The sequence below is a fragment of the Oryx dammah genome, unplaced genomic scaffold, assembly GCF_014754425.2.
Source record: "Oryx dammah isolate SB20612 unplaced genomic scaffold, SCBI_Odam_1.1 HiC_scaffold_16, whole genome shotgun sequence".
NCBI lineage: Eukaryota > Metazoa > Chordata > Mammalia > Artiodactyla > Bovidae > Oryx > Oryx dammah.
Window position 1 is genome coordinate 53,801,772 of NW_024070200.1, and position 23,235 is coordinate 53,825,006.

The following is a 23,235-nucleotide window of genomic DNA, read 5'->3' on the forward strand; positions in this document are numbered from 1 at the left end:
CAAAGTCTGGTCCGTAGATCAGCAGTATCCACATCTCCCGGGAACTTGTTAGAAATGTAAATTCCCAGACGCATCCCAGATGCTCTGAGTCAGAGAAGACTCTGAGCTTGGGCTCCAGCAGTCCCATACCCTCCGGGTGATTTTGCTGCCAATGAAGGTTGAGAACTGTTGCTCTCAATTGATGGTAAGTTATGTCCACACAGGGAAGAAAAGAATTTGCCTGCAATGTGGGAGACACAGGTTCAAGCCCTGTGTCGGAAGAAGGAAAATCCCTGGAGAAGGAAATGGCAGCCCACTCCAGTATTCTTGCCTGGAGAACCCCATGGAAAGAGGAGCCCAGCAAGCTACAGTCTGTGGGGTTGCAAAGATTCGGACACGACTAAGCAACTAACACTTTCACTTTCATGTGTGTGGGACACTTGGAGTGTCAATGGTGTTCATACCTCCCCCACGCTGGGCACCAGAGATTCCCACCGCACCCCCCAGCCCAACCCAGGGTTTTTTATAAAACCTCAGACTCCTGGGCCTCATCTCAGGGTTTGGTAATCTGTGTTTTTAACCAGTGCTCCAGGATATTCTGAAATTCAAGTGTATTTTTTTGTTTTTGAACTGGGATAGCAGAAACCTGATAAATATTGCATTCTTTTAATAATCACTTTGTATCTACTTCCCTGGTGGCTCAGACGGTAAAGCGTCTGTCTACAATGCGGGAGACCCAGGTTCGATCCCTGGGTTGGGAAGATCCCCTGGAGAAGGAAATGGCAACCCACTCCAGGACTATTGCCTGGAAAATCCCATGGACAGAGGAGCCTGGTAGGCTACAGCCCATGGGGCTGCAAAGAGTCGGACACGACTGAGCGACTTCACTTTCACTTTGTATCTGCTTGGGGCAGGGTGAGGACACGTCCTCTTTTCCTCCTGGAGCTTCCTTCATCTCCAGTTATCAAGACATGGCCATCAGTCCCGTTAGCTGTTAAGTGGAGACAGCCATTGCCGCTGGCAGGCACCCTCCTCATTGCTGGATTGCTCATTGCCACCTATGAACCACAAGTGGGTTTATGGCCTTGTGCATGCTAGTAGTTCAACTTCTCCAAACTATGGTTTAAATAAGTGAAGACATTGGCCTCTGACATTACTGGGCCACAAAGTGTCTTTTCAGAATATCTGTATAGCTTAACTCTAGATTCAGAGAGGTGTCCATCAGGCTTTGAAGAGGTCACAGGGTCAAGGAGGTCAGGACCTACTCCTTCTCTTCTTGCAGGAGTGGGGGCCCCCTTCCAGGACCGGAGAGCAGGCTCTTGTCTAGCACTTGGAAATGAAGTCTCCCAGGAGACACATGTGCTGACAGAGCAAGAGGCTTTACTGGGAAGGGGCGCCCGGGTGGCGAGCAGGACGGGAAGGGAACCCAGGAGCACTGCCCTGCCACGCGGCCCCCTGTCTGGGTTTCATGGTGGTGGGGTTAGTTTGCAGGTTGTCTCTGGCCCCTCATTCTGACTCAGGGTCCTTCGCACAGCCCTCAGCCAGAAGAGATTCCGGTGAGGAGGATCCTGGAGGTTGGTAGGATGTGTGGGACCTTCCAGAATTCTTCCTCTTGGTAGTGGCTCATTAGTCCCGTGTTCCTGCCAGGACCTCCTGTACACAAGGTACCTCAGGCAGAGGGTCACTGTGGTGCCTGGCCAGGGTGGGCGGTTTCGGTCAGTGTTTGCGCTCCCACTGTCTCCCCTGTGGGTCACTCTGCAAGGAGCAGGTTTGAGGCAGGACAAGAGTTGCAGGCATGGGCCCCCGTGCTCTCTAGAAGAGCAGGTTCTTTTTTGTTTTGCCCACAGCTGCCTCTGCCTTGCCACCCGTATGTCATCGTTATCGTCCACACCTGTGTGATGTTTTATGACAGGGCACACCTGCTAGAACAGAGCGGCTGTCATATTTCAGATCTGCTCCGCAGGACGGATGTCATGAAGCCTCGTGGCAGAAACGAAACACACCTTCTGCTCATGCCTGCCTGTCCTTCCTCCCAGCTGCCGTTGCCCTCTCCTCCCCAGATGGGGGTCACCAGATTGCAGACCCGCCAGCCTGTTCAAGGCCCACCCAGGAGATGCTGTCCACACATGTCCGCTTCTGTTACTGCCTTCTATTATTTTAGTTAATTTTTTACATTTTTGGCTGCGCTGGGTCTTCGTTGCCGTGCGGGCTTTTTCTCTAGTTGCGATGAGTGAGGACTGCTCTCCAATTGCAGTGCACGGGCTTCTCACTGCCGTGGCTTCTCGTTGCAGAGCATGGGCTCTAGGGAGCATGGGCTCAGCAGTGGCAGCTCCCAGGCTCTAGAGCACAGGCTCAATAGTCGTGGCCCACGGACTTAGTTGCTCTGTGGCATGTGGGATCTTTCCGGATTAGGAAAGATCTTTCTGTGTCTCTTGCATTGGTAGGCAGATTCTTTACCACTGAGCCACCTGGGAAGCCTGTTACAAAGGAAAGAAGGGTCTAAATGAAACCTTCTTTTTCACTTGTCCAGACCTTTGGTCAAGATCTCTGGGAGCATTTGAGAGCCATTTTAATGAGACCAGGAATCATGAAACTTTTCTCGAACATGGCCACTACTTGGTGCTTGAAAAACAATCTAACTTATAGCTCGGGCTGCACGAGTTGTGAGCTGGCCTTGGTTTGAGTAGAAAGACAACAGAAACAGGAATCAGAATGGGAATGCTGACGAAGGAGGGCAGCACAGCCATCCTGTCCTTGGTCAGGAACAGGGACGTGCACAGCCCTGGGCCCTGCTCTGCAGAGCACACCCCAGGCCCAGGGCTGACAGAAAGGTTGCGGTAGTTTGTGTTGTTGCCTTAGTGCTGTGCTAACCCAGGTAGAAGCATCCAGAGGGCTTTAACAAAATCCCAGCTCCCTGGCTTGGAAACTCTCAGAGGAACCTGGCGTCTAAAATGTTTAAGTGCTTCCCGGGTGCATCCAATCTGAAGATAGCATTGGAAACCCCTGGGTTAAAGGAGTCCTTTTAAATGTGTGGGGTTGAAAGGAGGCTAACAGGAATTACTGGGCTACTGTTTTGTTTTTTTAATAATAAAGGTGAATAGAGCAGGAGCTCCCCAACCTCTGAGATCTAATGACAGATGATCTGAGGTGGAGCTGATGTAATAATAATAGAAATAAAGTACATAATAAATGTAATGTGCTTGAATCATCATCCTGAAGCCATTCCCCCAGCCCTTCCCTGGAAAAATTGTCTTCCACAAAACCAGTCCCTGGTGCGGAAGAGGTTGGATGCAGGTGGAATGGAGGTATGTTAATGAGCACAGGTGTGTTTGTGTGGACGTTGCAGAAAGGCTGTGCGTATGGGATGCTGATACCTGTGCTCATATTTATGTGTTTGGAGGAAGGCTAGATCCACTGACTCTTATTACTCCCTTTCCTTAGCAGCCCATGTCCAAGCGCTCAGGCAGCCCAATCTCCCTAAAGATGTTATATCTGCCTCAGATATTCTTGTTCATTTCCATTGCCACGGTACTGACCTTTTCTTCTCCCTTGTCTCAATAACAAATAGCCCAGCCTCTTTTTCTGCGGGGATTTACTTCTGTAGTCCCCATTCAATCCATCCTCCACATGCTGACCGTACCTGAGTCACACTCGTGTTTTTAGCACTTTGCTGGTCCCAACATGTGCGTGCTGCACACTAAGTCACTCCAGCCGTGTCCAACTCTTTGTGACCCTATGGACTATAGCCTGCCAGGCTCCTCTGTCCATGGGATTCTCCAGGCAAGACTACTGGAGTGGGTTGCCATGCCCTCCTCCAGAGGATCTTCCCAACCCAGGGGTCAAACCCCGCATCTCCTACGTCCTCCTGCATTGGCAGGTGAGTTCTTTACCACTAGCGCCACCTGGGCAGCCCCAAGGATAAATGGTGACCATGCTTGCGGATGGTCCTTACCTAGCGTTTATTCATACAAGTGTTTACTCCTGGCACCAGCTCTGAGAGGCGTCACCCCTATCCCCATTTTACAGATGGGACAGTGAAAGTATGGGGTGCCTTTGCCCAAGGAGATTGCGAGTCACAGACGGCCCCTGAGCTTTAGTTCTGCACCCCTCTGCTTCCCCGCCTCTCTGGACCCTCTCCGGACATGTAGGGAAAGGCTACTCTGTGCTAATGGACTTTTCATACTGTTGTGTCTAATCTTCACATCTGTCTTGCCTGATAGGCATTATTATTCCTGTTCCAAAGAAATCAAGGCTTGGAGAGGTTAAGTTGATCAAAGTCCTGAAGCTAATTAGGGAGATCCTAGGTGGGATTCCAGCCAGCTGCCCCCACCCCAGGCTCTGCGTTCTTTTCACCACACGGCCTGGGATTGTCTGATTCCTCTAGGGCGGCTTCTGAGACTCCATATAGTGTGTTTACCAACCGACCTTTCCACTCCGTATGTTCCATTCCGCCATGCAGTCATGCCACGCGGCATCCGCTCACCCCGTTGCTTTTGCCTGGAGTGCTCTTCCCTGCCCATCTAGGGTTCCCATCACAGAGACTCCTCCTGCACGGCTAATACCCAGCTGGAAACGGCACACAGTAGGACAGGGAGGCTATTTGCGTTTTCTCTCCAAGGAACCCTAAAATAATGCATCTCCTCTTCACCCTCCTACGTGATTTTGCATCATGAATGTAGCATGTACCCAGCACACACGTCTACCTTCCTGCTAGGGGGGCATCTTGAGGCCAGGGGTCAACCCTCCCTCCTGTTTCCTGTGTTTCTATTTTTGTTGGCGTATAGTTGCTTTACAACGCTGTGTTAGTCTCTGCTGTACCCGATGAATCACACATATCCCCTTTGTGGATTCCCTTCCCATTTAGGTCGCCACAGAGCACTGAGATCTGTCCTTCTCCTGTTTCTGCCTTGTGTCCTGGGCATTGTGAAGCCAACAGCAGATATTCAGTAGACATTTGTTAAACAAATGAGGGGCAGACAAGGATGCAAAGGTGGGGAAAGTCATCAAACTGTTTGACCCAAGGAAAGTCGATACAGCTGGAGTGCACAGAACAGTCAGGAAAATATTTACCTGATGGGCTTGAGAGAAATGTCCAGTGTTTGGAAATTTCCAGAAGGAAGTGAAGAGCTAATGATTATCCTACTGAGCTAATCTGGCTTGTCCATTTTGCTTACCCCAGGTTTTTTTCTCTTTGTAATTTTATTTCCTTCAATATGCTTTGCTAATTACCTCCTGGTAAAAAGCCCAAGAGTCCTATACCTCCAGCATGGACTTGAGAGATAGGATGTAGTTGGGAGACAGTCTGTGAAAGATGTGCCTTTTAAGACTTTCACCAGACTCCTGGAGAAGGGAAAGGCTACCCACTCCAGTATTCTGGCCTGGAGAATTCCATGGACTTTATAGTCTATGGGGTCACAAAGAGTCCGACACGACTGAGCAACTTGCACTTTCACGAGCCCTAAACGGGGCGGCTGTGGGGCAGGGAGGTGGTTCTTAATGCGTAGAGGCAGAATCTTGCAGGATGGAAACATGCCAAGGAAAACTTCTTTGCCCGTGGGAAAGTTAATTCTTTAACTGTTTAATTAGGGTTAATGTTAATGTTAGTCACTCAGTCATATCCGACTCTGCAACCCCCCCACCCCCCCACCCCGGGACTGTAGCCTGCCAGGCTCCTCTGTCCATGGAATTCTCCAGGCAAGAATATTGGAGTGGGTAGCCGTTTCCTCACCCAGGGATCTTCCCGACCCAGGGATCGAACCCAGGTCTCCTGAATCGCAGGCAGATTCTTTACCGTCTGAGCCCCCAGGAATGAACGGTTAGCATGCCGAGTAAATGGTTTTTGGACTCAAGGTGTAAAGCACTTGGCACAGGTGGTCAAAACAAGGCGAACCAGCAGGCTCGGTGGGAGGGTTTAGGATGTGCAGGTGCGCTGCGCGGCGGGAAGGGGGCCTCCCGGGGGCTTTCCATCAGCACGGGCCTTGAGACTGCCTTCTGCACCCCACAGGTGAGCGTCCTCACCACCCTGGAGCGGAGGTTCAACTTGCAGAGTGCTGACGTGGGCGTGATCGCCAGCAGCTTCGAGATCGGGAACCTGGCCCTCATCCTCTTCGTGAGCTACTTCGGGGCGCGCGGGCACCGGCCGCGCCTCATTGGCTGCGGTGGCATCGTCATGGCGCTGGGGGCGCTGCTGTCGGCGCTGCCCGAGTTCCTGACTCACCAGTACAAGTATGAGGCGGGTGAGATCCGCTGGGGCGCCGAGGGCCGCGACGTCTGCGCCGCCAACGGCTCCGGCGGGGACCAGGGCCCCGACCCGGACCTCATCTGCCGCAGCCGGACCGCCACCAACATGATGTACTTGCTGCTCATTGGGGCCCAGGTGCTCCTGGGCATCGGTGCTACCCCCGTGCAGCCCCTGGGCGTCTCCTACATCGACGACCACGTGCGGAGGAAGGACTCCTCGCTCTACATAGGTAGGAGTTGCGCCAGCGCCGGCGGGTGGTGGTGGGGCCGCGGTTCCCTTTGTGGCTGATTTCCGGTGTAGGGAACCAGGGCCAGGGCGTGTGAACAGAGGAAGGAAATTTGGGCCCCAGAACTTTAAGTTTCGTCCGGAGCTTTCATTCTCAGACTGGGGGTGTTTGGGGAAAATGCTGATGCCTGAATTGCACACCCCAGAAAATTCTGGGGGTCTTTGGGGTGCAGCCTGGACTTGTAATTTTTTAAAGAGCTCCCCAGGTGACTCGAGTGTGCAGCAGAATTTGACCTCTGCTGTGCATAAGTATCAGCAAGCCTGGGAAGGGGGAGGAGGAGATTGAGGGGAGTTTTAAATATATATGTTTATCTGCCTTTGTGTGTGTGTTTGGACTTTGGGCGGCCTGGTATTTGCCACCAAGGAATCCTTGGGGGTCTACACATTAGAAACTCCTGTTATTAATCATCAAAATGACCTCCTGGTCATTGTCTTATTGAAGCTCAAAGATAAAAGTGATTGCATATGCCCAGCATTTGGTATTATTCAAAGTTGGTAACTGTGTGTGTGTGTGTGTTTTTTCCCCTGTAACGGGGTTATTTATTAGAACCAGATATTTGGGAAGAAATAAGGTACGTGTGAACTTTTGAAAACATTTGTTTTGTGCTACAATGACTTCTGTTATTTTATACTGGGAGGATGGAAACCATCTGCCAGTGTTGGGGTTAAGAAACATCCAGGGGTTGAATTACACTTAGAGCAAATGAGCTTCTCAGTCAGTGCTTCTGGGCACTATCGCATGGTCACTTGTAGGGCGAGGGCTGGCCTGCCGAGCATCTCCATTTTCTTGTTTATTGAGTTTAGTTTTGCCTCCCACCATCTGTTAGCTTCTATGATTTGACCCGTCACTGAGTGCTTAAGCTTTGGGAAGAAAGTAAAATAAATTACCAACACCTGCAGAAGCTCTATGCCTCCCGAAAGCAGTGTGCCTTGGAGCATAAAGTTAATTACAATATGGAGGTTTAGGTTAAACTAGAACTTGAACAGAATTGGTCAAAAAGCCTCCTACCTGCCAAGTTTCCCCAATACGCTGGCCGGGCTGTCTGAGACAGGAGGGTTCAAGGCAGTTACCCCTGAATGCTGACTGTCCTCGGTGACTTCATGTCCTACCTGTGAGGTAGATGACTCTATTGAATGCATACGTCGTATGTCCTAACCCTCTGTGAACAGGCTCTAGAGTAGAAAGGTGAGAGTGCATCTCCCCATCAAAGGGTGGAGAGCTTGTGGGCCTGGTCACAGCCTACTGTGGAACACAAAGGACTGATGGCTAGTCCCTCCACCCTGTGCTTAGGGGTTTCCGTAATTGTGCCTGAAGGTGGGCGCAGTGGGGAGAGGGGTCTAAGGAAATCATCTGCATTTTGATGCTTTTAAGGCTTCAGTGAAAACCCCTCCAGCATGAGTCTGCTGCAGGCCAGGGAATGGGCCACAGCCTGTAGCCAAAACAGTCTCCCCAGGTCCAGCCAGGCCACTGGACTCTGACTTGACTGATATCACTCTGGTACCCCAGGATAGAGAGACTTTGGTAGCAGTAACAGCAAGTAGATAAATCAGAGCCCAGAGAAGGAAAAGGGGAGCAAAACGCTGAGCTCTTGTGTCTCACGATGAAATCAAGTAGAAAAACGTCTCCCTGGCATCTCTCCTGAAGCCACAGGTGAGGTGGATGACCTCTGCTTGGAGCCCACGCCCGGAGCTTGCATGCTCAGCGTCCTCTTGTGGTCGTTTACCCTGATGCTGCTGCTGCTGCTAAGTGGCTTCAGTTGTGTCCGATTCTGTGTGACCACATAGATGGCAGCCCACCAGGCTCCCCCATCCCTGGGATTCTGCAGGCAAGAACACTGTAGTGGGTTGCCATTTCCTTCTCCAATGCATGAAAGTGAAAAGTGAAAGTGAAGTCCCTCAGTCGTGTCCGACTCTTAGCGACCCCATGGACTGCAGCCCACTAGCCTCCTCTGTCCATGGGATTTTCCAGGCAAGAGTGCTGGAGTGGGGTGCCATTGCCTTCTCCATTACCCTGATGAGTCAGGCATTTTCCAGCACGGATGGGGCCTGGTTCATAGGTCAAGCTTAGGATGTGGACTCATTTCGGTTTTGTGAGAGATGGAAGCTTGGGCTATAGGGTTGACTGTAGCAGGCACAGCCTTTCTCTAGTTCTGAGACTTTTTCTCTGGGATTTACAGTGACTCTCTAGTAGGAGGAATGTCTCAACCAGATTTCTAGCTGGGCCTCCTTTTCCTCTCTGACAGTTTAGCATTCCCAGAGTTGGGAGTGTGTCTGTGTGGTGTGTGGGCAGCTTGGTGGCGTCTGGCCAGATTCCAAGACATGACAGTCCGGGGTTGTGAGCAGGCCTTCCTGAGTGCTTCTGAGCTGGTTTCTTGGGTCTGTGTTTTGAGCAACAGAGAGCAAGCTTCTGCACAGATTGGCCTCCGTAGGTGGCCTTTTGTTCCCTGCATGGTTGGAATTCTCCAGGGACAGTTTAAGAAGGCCATGCATACGCAGAGCATAACTGGTCCGATCATTTACTGTACAAGTCATAAAACATGTTTGTGACCATGGGACTGTTTTGGCGTTTATCTCCTGTGAGAGGGAGCTAGTTTCTGAAGCTGTTTAATTTGGCTTTGGAAGTATTTAGGGGAACTGACCGAATGGGATAGGTATGAATTATGGCGTCTTAACTCCCTGCAGGACAGTCTGAAGGGACTGGCCCTGGGAGGTAGGTGTCAATGGATACCCACCACCCGTCAGGGTGGAGTAGCCTGTGTGCCTCTTGGTTCTGCCCCTGCGGACCTGGTTGAGAGGTCCACGGCCAGCCATCTGATCACAGGCCTGACAGGAGTGAGAACTGGGGATTGAAAGGGTTTTAAACCCTGCACGTGTGAAGCACAGGCGGTTCACAGCTGCTCCTTCCCTAGGGGTGTCAGCATCAGTCCAGCCACAGGCCACTGGTGACAAGTCCTACCCCTTGAATAATCCCTCTTAGCTTTTGGTTGTACAAAATCCTATGTTTCGGCAGCAGTGTGCTTCTGCATTGGTGACTTACAATGGGTTACCTGTATCGTGAGTCACCAGCTGGGTGCCATCAGCACATCCCCGGCTCTGACCTAGACCCCTATAGCCAGGGGAAAAGGGAAGTGTTCCATCTCGAATCAAGCTGATATTTTCCACCCAAGTGACTGTTTGCTCCAGCCTCTTGAGGCTGAATTACTGCCAAACTCCCGGATTCCGGGATGGTCATTCACAAGGAGCTTCTAGGCCTGGCACGATTCTGCGGCCGCCCCTGCCCAGCCTGGGGAGGGAGCCAGGGGAACTCATTACCAGGGGACAAAACCTGATGAACGGGGACACCGCTCTGCTGGCAGACTTCTCAGGACCACACAGTGTGGAGCCAAGCCTCACGGCCCAGCCAGAGGGGGACCCGGGGTGGCACGTGGCGCTCTCTCTCCCCAGAGGGACTGAGGGAGCAGAGTGTCGGGGGGACCGTGTGGGTTGGGGCGTGAATGGGGTCCACCAGCCGACCTCTGGGAGCTGCTCCTCCTACTCGCCCATGTTCTGACCTTCCACAAGCTCAGCTTTCTTAGCTATTCTGTTTCACCGAGTTCAGACACAGCCTGTTGCATTGTTGGCAACAGTAAGTAGGCTAATGGATTTGCCGGGTCCTTTCATTAAGTTGCTATGTCAATCGGTTGGTGCCTTGTTTTTTTTTCCCCTTTGGGAAGGAAAAGGCTCCAAAGGAGAGTGGTAAGGTTTGTTTGTTTTTTTTTTTTTAATAACTTTATTTCTAGTTGAAAAGTATTACATGTTCACTGTGAAAAGTATAGAAAAGGAATCATTTAAGAGTAATTACTCTTAGCTTTGTGTTTCTATAAAATCCTCCTTTTCTGCATTGTTATGCTTTTCTCCACACAAAAGAGGATTTTATCATTAACATTTTGCTACTGTATTTCACTCTCAATATTTCTTGAACATTTCCCTGGGTCATTAAATATTCTTCAATGATGATCTTTCTGTATACATCATATTCCCTTGTGGATCTATACAATAATATTAAATGCCCTCTATCACTGAATGTGGATTTTTTTTTTTTTAAGTTTTGCTCTTATAAAACAAAGCTGACAAGTGAACTGTGATTCTGAAAGGTTAAGTAACTTGCCTAAGATAATAAATGGGGCTGAGCACAGGATCTGAGAGTGATGTTTGTTTTGGTACATCTGGGACAGGGCTGAGGTGGGTAGGGCAGGGGACAGAGGGCTGGGGGATGCTCCAGGGAGTCAGGAGCATGTGAGGGCATTCCTCAAGACAGCCTGAAGCCTCTCTCAGGGAAAAATCAGAGGTGCCAGAAAGGTGAGAAGAGCGCTGGGTGTCTCAAATCCAAAGGCAGAGATGCAATTGGAATGGGGAATGGGTGCGAAAGCAGAATAGAGAGTTGGAGGAGAGTTGGGAGTCCTGACTAACAATGCAAGTCCGGGGTCTGGAAGGACTTTTGCCCTGTTTCATGGTGCTTTGAGTATCGATGGGTGCAGATCAGAGCTGGAGGATTCCGTGTTCCCCTCACCTCTCTCCAGAACTGTGGACAATGTACTCTCACTTGGCTGTTCATTCCATCAGAACCACGATCACCATTGGGAAATTGCCCTTACATCGTGTTGGAAATCTGTCTCCTTACAATGCTCCACGCGCTGGCTCTGGTCTGCCCTATGGGTCCACTTTGGGAAGTGGTGACCCCTCTTCCATGTTTGGTCGCCCCGCAGCTGCTGAGTGCCAGCCTTGCATGGGCAGGGAAGGGCACCTAAAACGTGGGTATTCTGTGCTAGGACCTCTGATCCTTACTTGATTTGGTTTCCGCCTACATTCAGCCGCTGTTTCCCTCCTCATGAGGGATGATGCCGAGGCTGGAGGGCTTGTTACTCGGGGGCAGGACCAGGTGAATGGGGCATGCAGGCTTTGGGTGCTGTATTGCTTTGCTGCTAAGTCGCTTCAGTCATGTCTGGACTGTGTAATGTAGCACCACAGACTGAGTGGCTTAAACCAGTGGTCCCCATCCAGGGACCGGTTTTGTGGAAGACAATTTTTCTGCCAACCCAGTTGGGGGAGAGTGGTTTCAAAATGATTCAAATGCCTTACATTGATTGTGTACTTTAATAATAGAAATGTTAATAGAATAATCAGTTCAGTTCAGTCGCTCAGTCATGTCCAACTCTTTGCGACCCCATGGGCTGCAGCACGCCAGGCCTCCCTGTCCATCACCAACTCCCAGAGTTTACTTAAACCCATGTCCATTGAGTCAGTGATGCCATCCAGCCATCTCATCCTCTGTCGTCCCCTTCTCCTCCTGCCTTCAATCTTTCCCAGCATCAGGGTCTTTCCCAGTGAGTCAGCTCTTCGCATCAGGTGGCCAAAGTATTGGAGTTTCAGCTTCAACATCAGTCCTTCCAGTGAATAGTCAGGACTGATTTCCTTTAGGATAGAATAATATATAGATAAAATGATGATAAATACAAATATATAAGCAAGTAATATAAACTTGATAAATAAATAGAAATATTATGATTACGTTAGTTCCACCTCAGATCATAACAGCACTAGATCCTGGAGGTTGCAGACCCCTGGCGTAAGCAGTGGAAGATTTATTTTCTCACAGTTACGGAAGCTGAAAGCCCAAGACCCCAGTGTCAGCACCCGCTCCCCCGGAGGCCACCTCGCTTGGCTTGCAGATGTCGGCTTCTCCTCCTGGATCTGCATGTGGTCATCCTCCTGTGTGCTGACATGTCTGGTGTCTCTGTGTGTGTCCTAACTTCCTCCCCTTACAAGATCACCAGTCAGATTGAGGTGGGATTCACTCATATGATCTCATGTAACCTCAGCTCCCTCTTTAAGGCCCTATTTCCAAATGAGTCACATGCTGAGTAACTGGGGGTTAAGGCTTCAACATATGAATTGGGGCGGGGGGGGGGGGTCCTGATTCAACTCATAACAGGAACCAGGGGGACTAGAACCAAACAAGACCTCTACCCCTTTCGTCCTAACTTTTCTATAAAGAACTTCAGTGTTGTGTTTGTTTGTTTGGTTCCCAGTAATCAAGGAATTATTTGAGAATGGAGTTTTTTTAAAAAACTTTTTATTTTGTAACAATTATAGAATCACAAGCTGTTGCAAAATGCATGGAAGTTCTCTGTACACCCATCCAGTTTCTCCCCATGACAACATCTCGCATCACTGTAGTACAGTATCAAAACAGTGGTGTGAACATGAGTATAATCCATGGGGTTTATTCAGATTTTCAGTATTATGTACAGTGATTTGTGTGTTTCTGTGTGTGCCTGTGTATAGTTCTGTGCGATTTTATTACATGTGGATGATGATGTTTTAAAAATGCAGAATGGGGGCTCCCCTGGTGGTCCAGTGAATAAGACTCCACCTGCCAATGCAGGGCTCAGGGGTTTGATCCCTGGTCTGGGAAGATCCCACATGCCTCAGAGCAACTAAGCCTGAGAGCCGTAATTACTGAGCCCATCTGAGTGCTGCAGATATGGAAGCGTGAATGCCTAGAGCCCATGCTCCACCACAAGAGAAGCCACTGCAATGAGAAGCCCCTACACAGTTAGAGAGTAGGCCCTGCTCGCCACAACTAGAGAAAGCCTGCGCAGAGGAATGAAGACCAGTGCAGCCAAAAATAAATGCATAAATAATTTTACTAAAAGGAAAAATTGCAGAATGGGATTAAGATGAAACCAGGTCATTCTGAGTCGTGTGAGTGTTTGACACACACACACACACACACACGGGAAGATGCAGAGATAGAGACAAGGCTATACTTGAGTGGGAGTCGACTGGAGGAAATGGATTCTTTGTGAAGGGCCTGCTCATTCCCAAGAATGGGATCTTTGCAGGGTGCCCGAATACACGGAGCGGTTCCTCCAGTTGGGAGGCACATCTATTAGACACGAATGTATCACGTTTTCTTTGTTTACCACTTCTGTTGAAACCTGCTGTGGAGCCCTCCACGTCCCAGTTAATGATGCAAAGAGAATTATTCTCAGATTTCATCTGCCAAGTGTTTGTTTAGCACAAAGGTCACTAATACCAGGCAGCAACCAAAGAGAACTAAATTTCTCTTCTGAGCCCTGGGAGTCCAGAGTTATTTTGCCTCTGATGAGTTTTTATTTTAACTTGACATTGGGTAAAATGTGCTTTAACTCTTCAAAGAGTGTGGGTTGGGTATGGATCAAATACACTGTCATTGCAGTTCATCTGAAAAAATAATTAAAAAGCCATCCCTTGTGGGAGCAAGCACAGCTCGTTATATTCTTGCAGCTTCACTGATATTAAAGTTCCCCTTGTTAATTTCTTTTTTTGTAAATAAATGACACAGTAAAACCAGTCGATTTGTTTTGGCTGGGTTCCATCCTTTCCTTCTCCCCAGTCACATGCCATTTTTAGTGTGTTTTAGCAACTTGCTAGGAGACGTGTGTGTGGCTCTTATCTGGCATGTCCATATTCCCCGGGCTGGTGGATATTTCTCATTCATTCTCAGCTGCTCATAATTTATGCCCTAGGATTCATGGGATCACTGCTGTGCTCCCTGCCTGGGTGACCTTGGGCAAGACTCCGAGTTTGGGCTCTGATGGTCTTGAGATTCAAATCCTGGCTCCTCCACTGACCTGCCCACCAGGATTTTGGACACATTTTCAGTTAACCTGAGCCTGTTTCCTTATCAATAAAGTGAGCTTTGAATCTACCAAGCGAGGCTTTGCTTGGATATTAAGTATCATGCCATGGTGGAGGCCAATAACTGCTGCCCTCTTCATCTTTGTGGTTGTATTGTCTCCATTTCCAGGTGTAGAAACAGGAGGCAGGAAAAAGCAATTGACTTGTTTAAATACAAGGGCAGGTCTTTTGATAAGAGTGATTGGATCTTGATTTTCAGTCCAAATATCATCCATCTAGTAGATCTTAGATGAGCAACCTCCTCCATCCTGAATTAAATCAACAGGGCTCTTATTTGCCTGCAGACCCCTTCCTGTGGCTCATCTCAAAATACAGAAAGTGCTATAGCTGCCCCAAGCAGCAGGTGATCTGGTTTGTATTAAGTCAGAAGCACCCCAGAGTATGGCCATTGCCCTAATGTGATATATTGATGGCTTTCTGGGTTCCAGCACATTGCTTCTTAATTTGCTTCTTAATATTTGTTCAGTTTTTAAAAGAATGTTTTCTTGTCTCAGTAAAATTGGGAAAAACAAAATAGAATAAGAAAACAAATACTTTTTAAGCAGATACCTATAGGAAATTGTCAATGTTTAGGTATATTTTCTTCCAGCCATTTTCATCTTTTATAATATTTGTTTGGCTATGCCAGGCCTTAGTTGAGGCATGTGGGATCCAGTTCCCTGACCAGGGATTGAACTCGGCTCCCCTCCATTGGAAGGCATAGTCTTAACCACTGAACCACCAGGGAAGTCCTCAGCCATTTTTTTTCCCTTTGTATTTAGTTTTACTTCATTAAGACCATAGTCTAAGTAAACTTGCTTTCTGCCAATGAAAGACTATTTGGTGTCTCACGAACAGTCAACATCATTTGAGATGGCTGCACAGTGTTTTTGTCAGTCTAGAAGATCTGGAATGAGTTGGGGAGACATTTGGGTGATGGGTAGTTCTGTGACTGTAACCTCATCCACATCTGCTGAAGCTCAGGTTTGTTCAGATAGACTCACTGGGAGCTGGAAACCAGCTGTTTGGCCTTGCTGTGGCTTTTTCTAGAAGGTAAGTGAGGGAGGCATAAGGTGTCATGAAAAGAGACTTTGGGCCACAGTGAGTGTTGGTGCCCTTGTCCTGAGGACCCCTCCGACATCTGCTGCATGCACGCGTGTGTGATCACTCATATCCGACTTCTTGTGACCCCCTGCCCCCAGACTGTGGCCCACCAGGCTCTTCTGTCCATGGAATTTCCCAGGCAAGAATACTGGAGGGGCTTGCAATGCCCTCCTCCAGGGGATCTTCCCAACCCAGGAATCGAACCGGAATCTCTGACGTCTGCTGCATTGGCAGGCGGGTTCTTTACCACTAGCGCCACCTGGGAAGGACTGTAGGTAGAGGAAGAAGAATCCTCTTGAAGGTTCCCTGAAGGGAACATTGGGAAACCAATCCCATATAGGGCTGGTTGGGGCTTGTGGATGTTGATTCTGTGTGTGAAAGCATCTTTGCTCAGGGATTTTATTTTTTCAAATTAACTATTATTATTTTTTTTGGCCATGCCATACAGCATGTTGGATCTCAGTTCCTCGACAAGGGACTGAACCCGTGGAAGTGCAGACTGTTACAGTGGAAGCTTGGAGTGTTAACCACTGGACCACCTGGGAAGCCCCATGCTCAGGGGTTTGGGAACACAGCATCGTAGTGTTTGATAGACAGAAAGGAAGACCAGAGAGGGCCCAGGCTGACCTAGAGAAGATTCCTGGGGACGGTGAAGATGCACGGAAGGGAATTTTCCTTCCGTAAGCACCTGAGTCTCCTGTTTGTTACTTCTTTACCACCAGCCTCTTACTGTGCTTGGTGGTTGACAGCAGACCCCTTTCTAGTACTTTTCTTCTTGACTGTAACACAGGTATTACGCTTCAATGAAAGTTTTAGAGGTGTTGTATTTTCCTGAATAGCATGCATCTTCTTTTCTTTAGTTTACTTCTGACCTTTTACTTCCCCTTTCTCAGAATAGTCTTGGCTTGACTTCCTTTTTTCCTTTCACCTACAGGAAGCTTTCTGGGAGAGCAAACACCATGAAGGGTTTTGTTTCTATAGAGGGTTATGACTTCCCGTTGTTAGATTTGGGATTATAGGTTAATGACCTTCCTCTTCAGTGGGGTGTGAGTTCTTCATTGCTAGAGAATTCTTGATTGTTACAATGCTTCACAGAAGCGTCTGTGTTGTGGATGTTTGTTTTGATCTGTCTAGAACCTCATTGTTTTCACTGGGAAACTGGATCTCCCCATCCTATGTGGTTCTTACGGACTGCCAGAGATGAGCAGAGATGGGCCAGGCATGGCCGGACGTGACACAGAGAAAGACTCTGGTCTGCAATGATTGGCCCCAGGAGTGAGATGACCAGAGTCCACAATGAGGTTTGAAAAATGGACTGGAGGGCTGGGTCGGGGGTAGAGAGAGCTCTCTTACTTTCTCTTCCAGGACTGAAGCTGTAATACCTCTTTATGCCCACAAATTCCAATGTCCATCTTTGTTTTCACATGAGCTGAACTTGATCTCAAAGGAAAGTAGACCACCGGGAATGAGAGAGGGCACGTGGGCTCCCTGGATCCCGCCTGAAGCTTGAATTCCAACTGGAATTCTCCTGAGAATCCCCTTGAGCACATAAGTTATCTCTCCCAGCATCTGCAGTCAAATGTTGTGGACTAGGATCCCGCGTGAGCCACTGCTTAGTCGCTTCAGTCGTGTCTAACTCTTTGCGACCCTGTGGACTGCAGCCAGCCAGGCTTCTCTGTCCACGGGATTTTCTAGGCAAGAATACAGAAATGGGTTGCTGTGCCCTTCTCCAGGGGATCTTCCTGACCCAGAGATTGAACTGGGGTCTCCTGCATTGCAGGCAGGGTCTTTACCAGGGAAGCCCCAGGATCCTGCCTGTGCTAAGTCACTTCAGTTGTATCAGACTCTTTGTGACCCTGTGGACTGTAGCCCGCAAGGCTCCTCTGTCCATGGGATTCTCCAGGCAAGAATACTGGAGTGAGCTGCCATCTCTTCTTCCAGAGGATCCTGCCTAACGCAGCTTAAATCCTGGTCATGGCAGGTCAGAGTTGGAGTGGATTGATGTCCTTTTGAGGTCGGACTAAGCACCTTCCCACAGGGTTGGGTGTTTCAGTCCTCATGTCAGACATCTGGCTGGTGATCAAAACACTGGCTGTTCGTAATGTTCTTACTCTAAAGAACTAATGAACACATGACCCTGTACATCCAATCAATGGGTTAGGTTGAAGGTTCAGGTTAAGTTCTCTTTATTTCATAGACATTTAAGATAAGATGCAGGATAGGGACCCTGAGGCCACAAGTATGCCCCTTCCACTTTCTCCCTACCCACTCCCCACTCCCCTGGAGGAAAAAAAAAGTACAAGTATTTAAAAATAACCTGGTAGTAGGCTTTGTGCAGGAACAATAAGTATTTAATAGCAAATGGCTTATGTGGGCAGGAGAGTGTTGAGCCCATGAAGCTTATTCAGTGGTGCTATTTATTGGATGGAAAAACATAACCAACCCTGGCTGCTTCACACAGCTCTGCTCGCCAAAGCTACCCTTACTTCCTCTAATGACTTCATAGTGTCAGGAATGAATAAACTAAATGAATATGTTCCAGTCCCAGTTCAGCTTTGCCATTTATTTTTGCCAAGCCATGTGTGTGTGTGTGGTGTGTGTGTATACAGGCACATGCTTGTTTTTGCCCACGTGGCAGATAAAATCTGAAGATTCTAAAGCATTCGGTGGCTCAAGGACACTCATAAGAACTTTTAATTGCTTTTTAATTTAAAAAAATTTTATTCTATATTGGAGTATAGTTGATTAACTGTGTTGTGTTATAGGGAGCTCAGCTCAGTGCTCTGTGGTGACCGAGATGGGTAGAGGGGGTGGGAGGAAGGTCCGAGAGGGAGGGAATATATGTGTACATATAGCCAATTCACTTTGTTGCACAGCAGAACCTAACAACATTGTAAAGCAACTATACCCCAATAAAAACAAACCTTAATGTGTTAGTTTCAGGTGCACAGCAGACCGATTCAGTTGTACATTTACATGTATCTATCCTCTTTCCAAAAGCTTTTCTCCTATAGGGTGTTATAGACTATTGAGCAGAGTTCCATGTGCTATACAGAAGGTCCTTTTTGATTATCTGTTTTGGACACTAATAGAAACTTGCATGTAGTCTTGAGAATTGCGCTTGGTGAATTTGCCTGGAGGATGTCGAGAGAAATTGAGTGCTGCTTAAGTGGGCTATTTGATGCTAAATGTTGTTGGATGTGCTTTAGGGGGAGTTGTCCATGACCTTTTAAGGTGGTATGGAGATACATGTACACACTCTTGGCATGGAGCCTTTCACTGGATTCTCTAAGAGGTTTTTGACCCCAGAAAGGTTAAAACCCCTGAAAGTCCTTATGTTGAGCAGACCCTGATGACTGGAGACGGGGGATAAGATAAACCAAGAGAGTCGAGGTGATAAGTTGTATGGTGTGACGGATGGCATTTGGGGGCTGGAATGTGGTTCACTGCGCAGTCCTCAACTTGTTGTGTTCCCTGGGGAGACACTATACTTACGACAGGAACTTAGGCAACTGTGGGTGCAAAGTCAGAATGTGTTCTCAGTGGTACTGGAGACACCCTCTCAGCCCTCATCCTCCTGTTCCTTCCCCTCCAACCCCCCAAAAATAAATTCTTTGGAGGCTGAAATTTTACATCGCTTCTTTCAGCCTAACCCTGGGTGTTTGGGATAATATTCAGCAAATTTTCTGTGCCAGTTTGATGCACAGATAGGAAAAATCAAAACTTTTCCTTTTTTGCTCTAAAAGCAAAAGCATTTTAAAAATGCACTTGGATCATGAATGGAATCTGCACTCTCAAAGTCAAAACTTTCCACGTGTTCTCACTAAGGAAAATTCTTTGGGGGCAATTAAAAGGAAAACAGATAGGCAAAAAGTTGTGAGGGGTCTCCAAAAACTCATCTGAGAATGCTGACTCCCCCTCTCCAAATTAAAAAGATGCACATGAACTTATTTACAAAGCAGAGCCTCACAGACATAGAAAACAAGTTTATAGTTATCAAAGAGAAAAAGGGAGAGGAGAGAGCAATTAGGTTGTAATGAACATATCCCTCTGCTTGTGCTCAGTAGTATCTGACTTTGCAACCCTATGGACTGTAGCCTGCCAGGCTCCTCTGTCCGTGGGATTTCCCCAGCAATGATACTGGAGGAAGTTGCCATTTCCTATTCCAGGGGATCTGCCTGACCCAGTGATCGACCCCTCATCTGATTCTTTACCACTGTGCATTGGAGAAGCTCGGTGAGCATAGATGTGCTTACTATATATAAAGTAGGTAACCAACAAGGACCTACTGTATAGTGCAGGGAACTATACCAATATGTTATAATAACCTTTAAGGGAAAAGAATCTGGAAAAAATACATGTACATGTAAAACTGAATCACTGTGCTATGCATTTGAAACTAACATATTGTGAATCAACTACACTTCAATTAAAAAATCATCTGAGGACATAAATAGACTTGGCAGACTTTCTGTGGGTAATATTTTATCCCAGAGTTTTTAGGATAGTTGTTGCATTTGAGAAACCTTATTGTCTTTACCAATTACCATTGCCTCTTATTTCAAGTATGAGAGGTACAGGGGGGCTTGGAGTTAAGCTCATCCTAATCTGTCTCCAAGGAAACATGCTTTTCCCCCTTTCTCTTTGAGGTTCTAAGCATGTGATGCGAATGGATGTGATTTCCCACTGCCTCCCTTCCTGGGCAAGGCATTATTACCATAAGCACGTTCCCAGCTTCCCACCTGCCTTGTGGGTTGTTAATGGAGTTTACAAAGGGAATTTGGATTCCCAGCAAGAGACCTCATTAACACAGCAAGGATCTAATAGATTCTAAAATTGTGTATGGACACTGGGAACCTTTCGAAACCCAGTGGTGTTTATTCTTAGATCTAGATCATTTCCCCTACCCTGGCCTCAGTCTGTACATTTTGTATCACGGGGGAAAAATCTTGTCTTGATCCAGCCAGACGAACTGTGTTGGTTTAAGTTAAGCATTAATGCTTTGTGATTCTGGAACTAAAGACAAGATTCAAAAGCCATTGGGCTGTATAAAGGACAAAATGTCTCCCACACTGGTGCTTTTGTTTTATTTTTTTTTAATCCGGCCTTGTTACTGGCTGTGAGCAAGTGTTTAATTTTAGGATCCCTTGTTGTCACCAAGAACACTTAGCAGCTGTCAGTGTGTTTAGACAAGTGTGTTAAGCACCCATGGGTTTGGATAATGACCACAGTGACACTCAGTACACTAGCTCTCACTTGACTGTTTGCTGTATGTCGAACGGGAAACGGGAGCTGTGCGTGTGGTCACCCTTGCTCGCAACTAGGATTGTTATTCTCAGTGTACCAATGAGGAATCTGAGGCCGAGGGAGGCTGAGCAACTTGTCCAGGGTCGAACAGCTGGTAGGTGGCAAGGCCCAGTGGCACAGTGGTAAAGAACTCGCTTGCCAATGCAGGTTCTATCCTTGGGTTGGGAAGATTGCCCTGGAGAAGGAAACGGAAACCCACTCCAGTACACTTGGCCGGAAGGTTCCAGAGGAGCCTGGCAGGCTACAGTCCATGAAGCTGCAAAGAGTCAGACACGATTTAGCAGCTAAACAACTCCATTACCCTGTATCTTTCCCACCGTAGGCTCCCCTCCCCTGCCCATAGACAGTATAATATGCCGCCAGCATAAACAGGACCCCAAGTCTGCTCTGCTGCTAAAAATGGCTTCACTACCTGATTTTTTTTTTCTCTCTCTCTCTTTTTTTTTTTTTGCTATACTAAATACCTAAAGCTGTGGGTTGTTTTAGCAGTAAAGTATGAAATGGTGATGAGTTTCCAGGCCAGGAGAGGTCTCATGGGTACAGACTGCTCCGGCCCTGGTTTTCCCCATGGGAATTTTTTAAACTCTCATCAGATAAAGCTTTCTTCCCACCAGAAACCCCATGTGACTTGTTTTCACAATCTCCCTGTAGTAGAGTGAGAGAAGCACCCGCCACAGACGGTTTTGTTTACATTGGAGACCTAGCAGCGTTTAATTGGTGAACGTTCACCCCTGTTATGCAACTTGGATTTGACTTGTTTTTACTCCCAGGCTTGGCTCCACTGCCTTGCTTTTCTGTGTAAGTTGGGGAGTGATTTTAGAACCTACTAGACTGTAACTGGGACAAAACTAGTGAGAAGGTAGGATGAGAAAGACTTCATGGGCCAGAGATGAACATGGGAGAAAGAAAAAGAGCAGGTGGATATCAACAGGGTGAAAGAAGGTCAGTTCCCAAGGGCCTTTCTTTCTGGGGAAATAATCGGCCTCCACCGTTGTTGTTCAGCCCAGTGGGGTTTGGAAGAACTTCAAGCATAGAACATTTATGGAAATGAACTGCGTTGGCAGGATAAAGTAGTTACAGGATGGATCAGATGGTGACAGAGCCCTCCTTTAGTCAATCTGGGGGACCTGATGTCCAAGTAGATGAACACTCTCCTCTGTACAGGCAGACCTCGGAGAGACTGCAAGTTCTGTTCCAGGCCACTGCAATAAGGCAAATAGCGCAATAAAGTGAGTTATAAGACTTTATTGGTTTCCCAACACATATAAAAGTTGTGTTTATACTATTCCATGTGTGCATGCATGTCCAGTTGTTCAGTCGTGTCTGACTCTTCGCGATGCTGTGGCCTATGGACCACCAGGCTCCTCTGTCCATGGCATTTTTCAGGCAAGAATACTGGAATGGGTTGCCATTTCCTTCTCCAGGGTAACTTCCTGACCCAGGGGTCAAAACCCACGTTTCTGGCATTGACAGGTGGATTCTTTAACTGAGCCACCTGGGAAGCCCTCCTGTTTATACTGTACTATATTGTACTCAATTATTAAGTTTTCAGTAGCATTATGTCTTAAAAAACCAATGTGTATTTCTTAATTAAAAAATATTTTATTGCTAAAACATGCTAACCATCCTTTGAGCCATCAGTGAGTTGTCATCTTTTTGCTTGTGAAGGGTTTGAAATTTTGCAAGAATTATCCAAACATGGCAGAGACACAAAGTGAGCAAGAAATGGTTCTGATAGGCTTGCCTGATGCAGGGTTGCCGCTGTGAATTTGTAAAAATTGCGATATCGGAATTTCCCTGGTGGTCCAGTGATTAAGAATCTGCCTTGCAATGCTGGGAACATGGGTTTAATTCCTGTTTGGGGAACTAAAGTCCTACACGCTGAGGGGCGACTAAGCTCACATGCCACAACTACTGAGCCTGAGAGCCACAGTTTGAGAGTCCATGTGTCACAGCGAAGGATCTTGCATGACGCAGCAAAAGGTCCTGAGTGCTGCAACTAAGACCCGGCACAGCCAAATAAATAAATATTTTAAAATGCAGTATCTGCAAAGTGCAATGGAGTGAGGTCTTCAAGCCACACTTTACTAAGGTCTTGTTCCCGTGGACAAGTGACCCCTTTTTCACTGGTCTACTTGGGGGAGTAGAGAAAAGGTTCAGAGGGCAGAAATCAGCTGGGAGTGACCAAGTGTTCAACCTACGAATCAATCAGGAATAGAGTTGGAAATTTGGGCAAGTGAACGCTTCCAGTTCATGACTCTGGATCCATATTTCTAGCCTTTTTTTTTTTTTAAGATGTATTTGTGGCTAAAAAAGTCACAACATAAAATTTACAATGGTAACCATTTTCAAATGTGCTGTTCAGTAGTGTTAAGCGTACTCACATTATTGTGCATCAGATCTCCAAAACTTCATGATATTGCAAAACCGAAACCATGTATCCGCTAATCAGCTCCCAGCCTCTGACAGCCACCCTACTACTTCTGTCTTTATGGGATTGACTGTCGGTTAGCTCATGTAAGTGGAATCATTGCTTCTGTCTTTATGGGACTGACTTGGTTAGCTTATATGAGTGGAATCACTGCTTCTGTCTTTATGGGACTGACTGTTGGTTGGCT

At 47.6% G+C, this 23,235-nt stretch overlaps 1 protein-coding gene across 2 annotated transcripts in view; it reads left to right on the top strand.

The window, feature by feature from the left end:
• The window catches only part of SLCO3A1 (solute carrier organic anion transporter family member 3A1), a 373,911-nt gene that overhangs the window by 76,958 nt on the left and 273,718 nt on the right, over positions 1–23,235 (top strand). For both annotated transcript variants that reach the window (XM_040256981.1, XM_040256980.1), the window contains exon 2: positions 5,984–6,449. In XM_040256981.1, the coding sequence (XP_040112915.1) occupies positions 5,984–6,449 (466 nt within the window). The remainder of the gene's footprint in view (positions 1–5,983; positions 6,450–23,235) is intronic.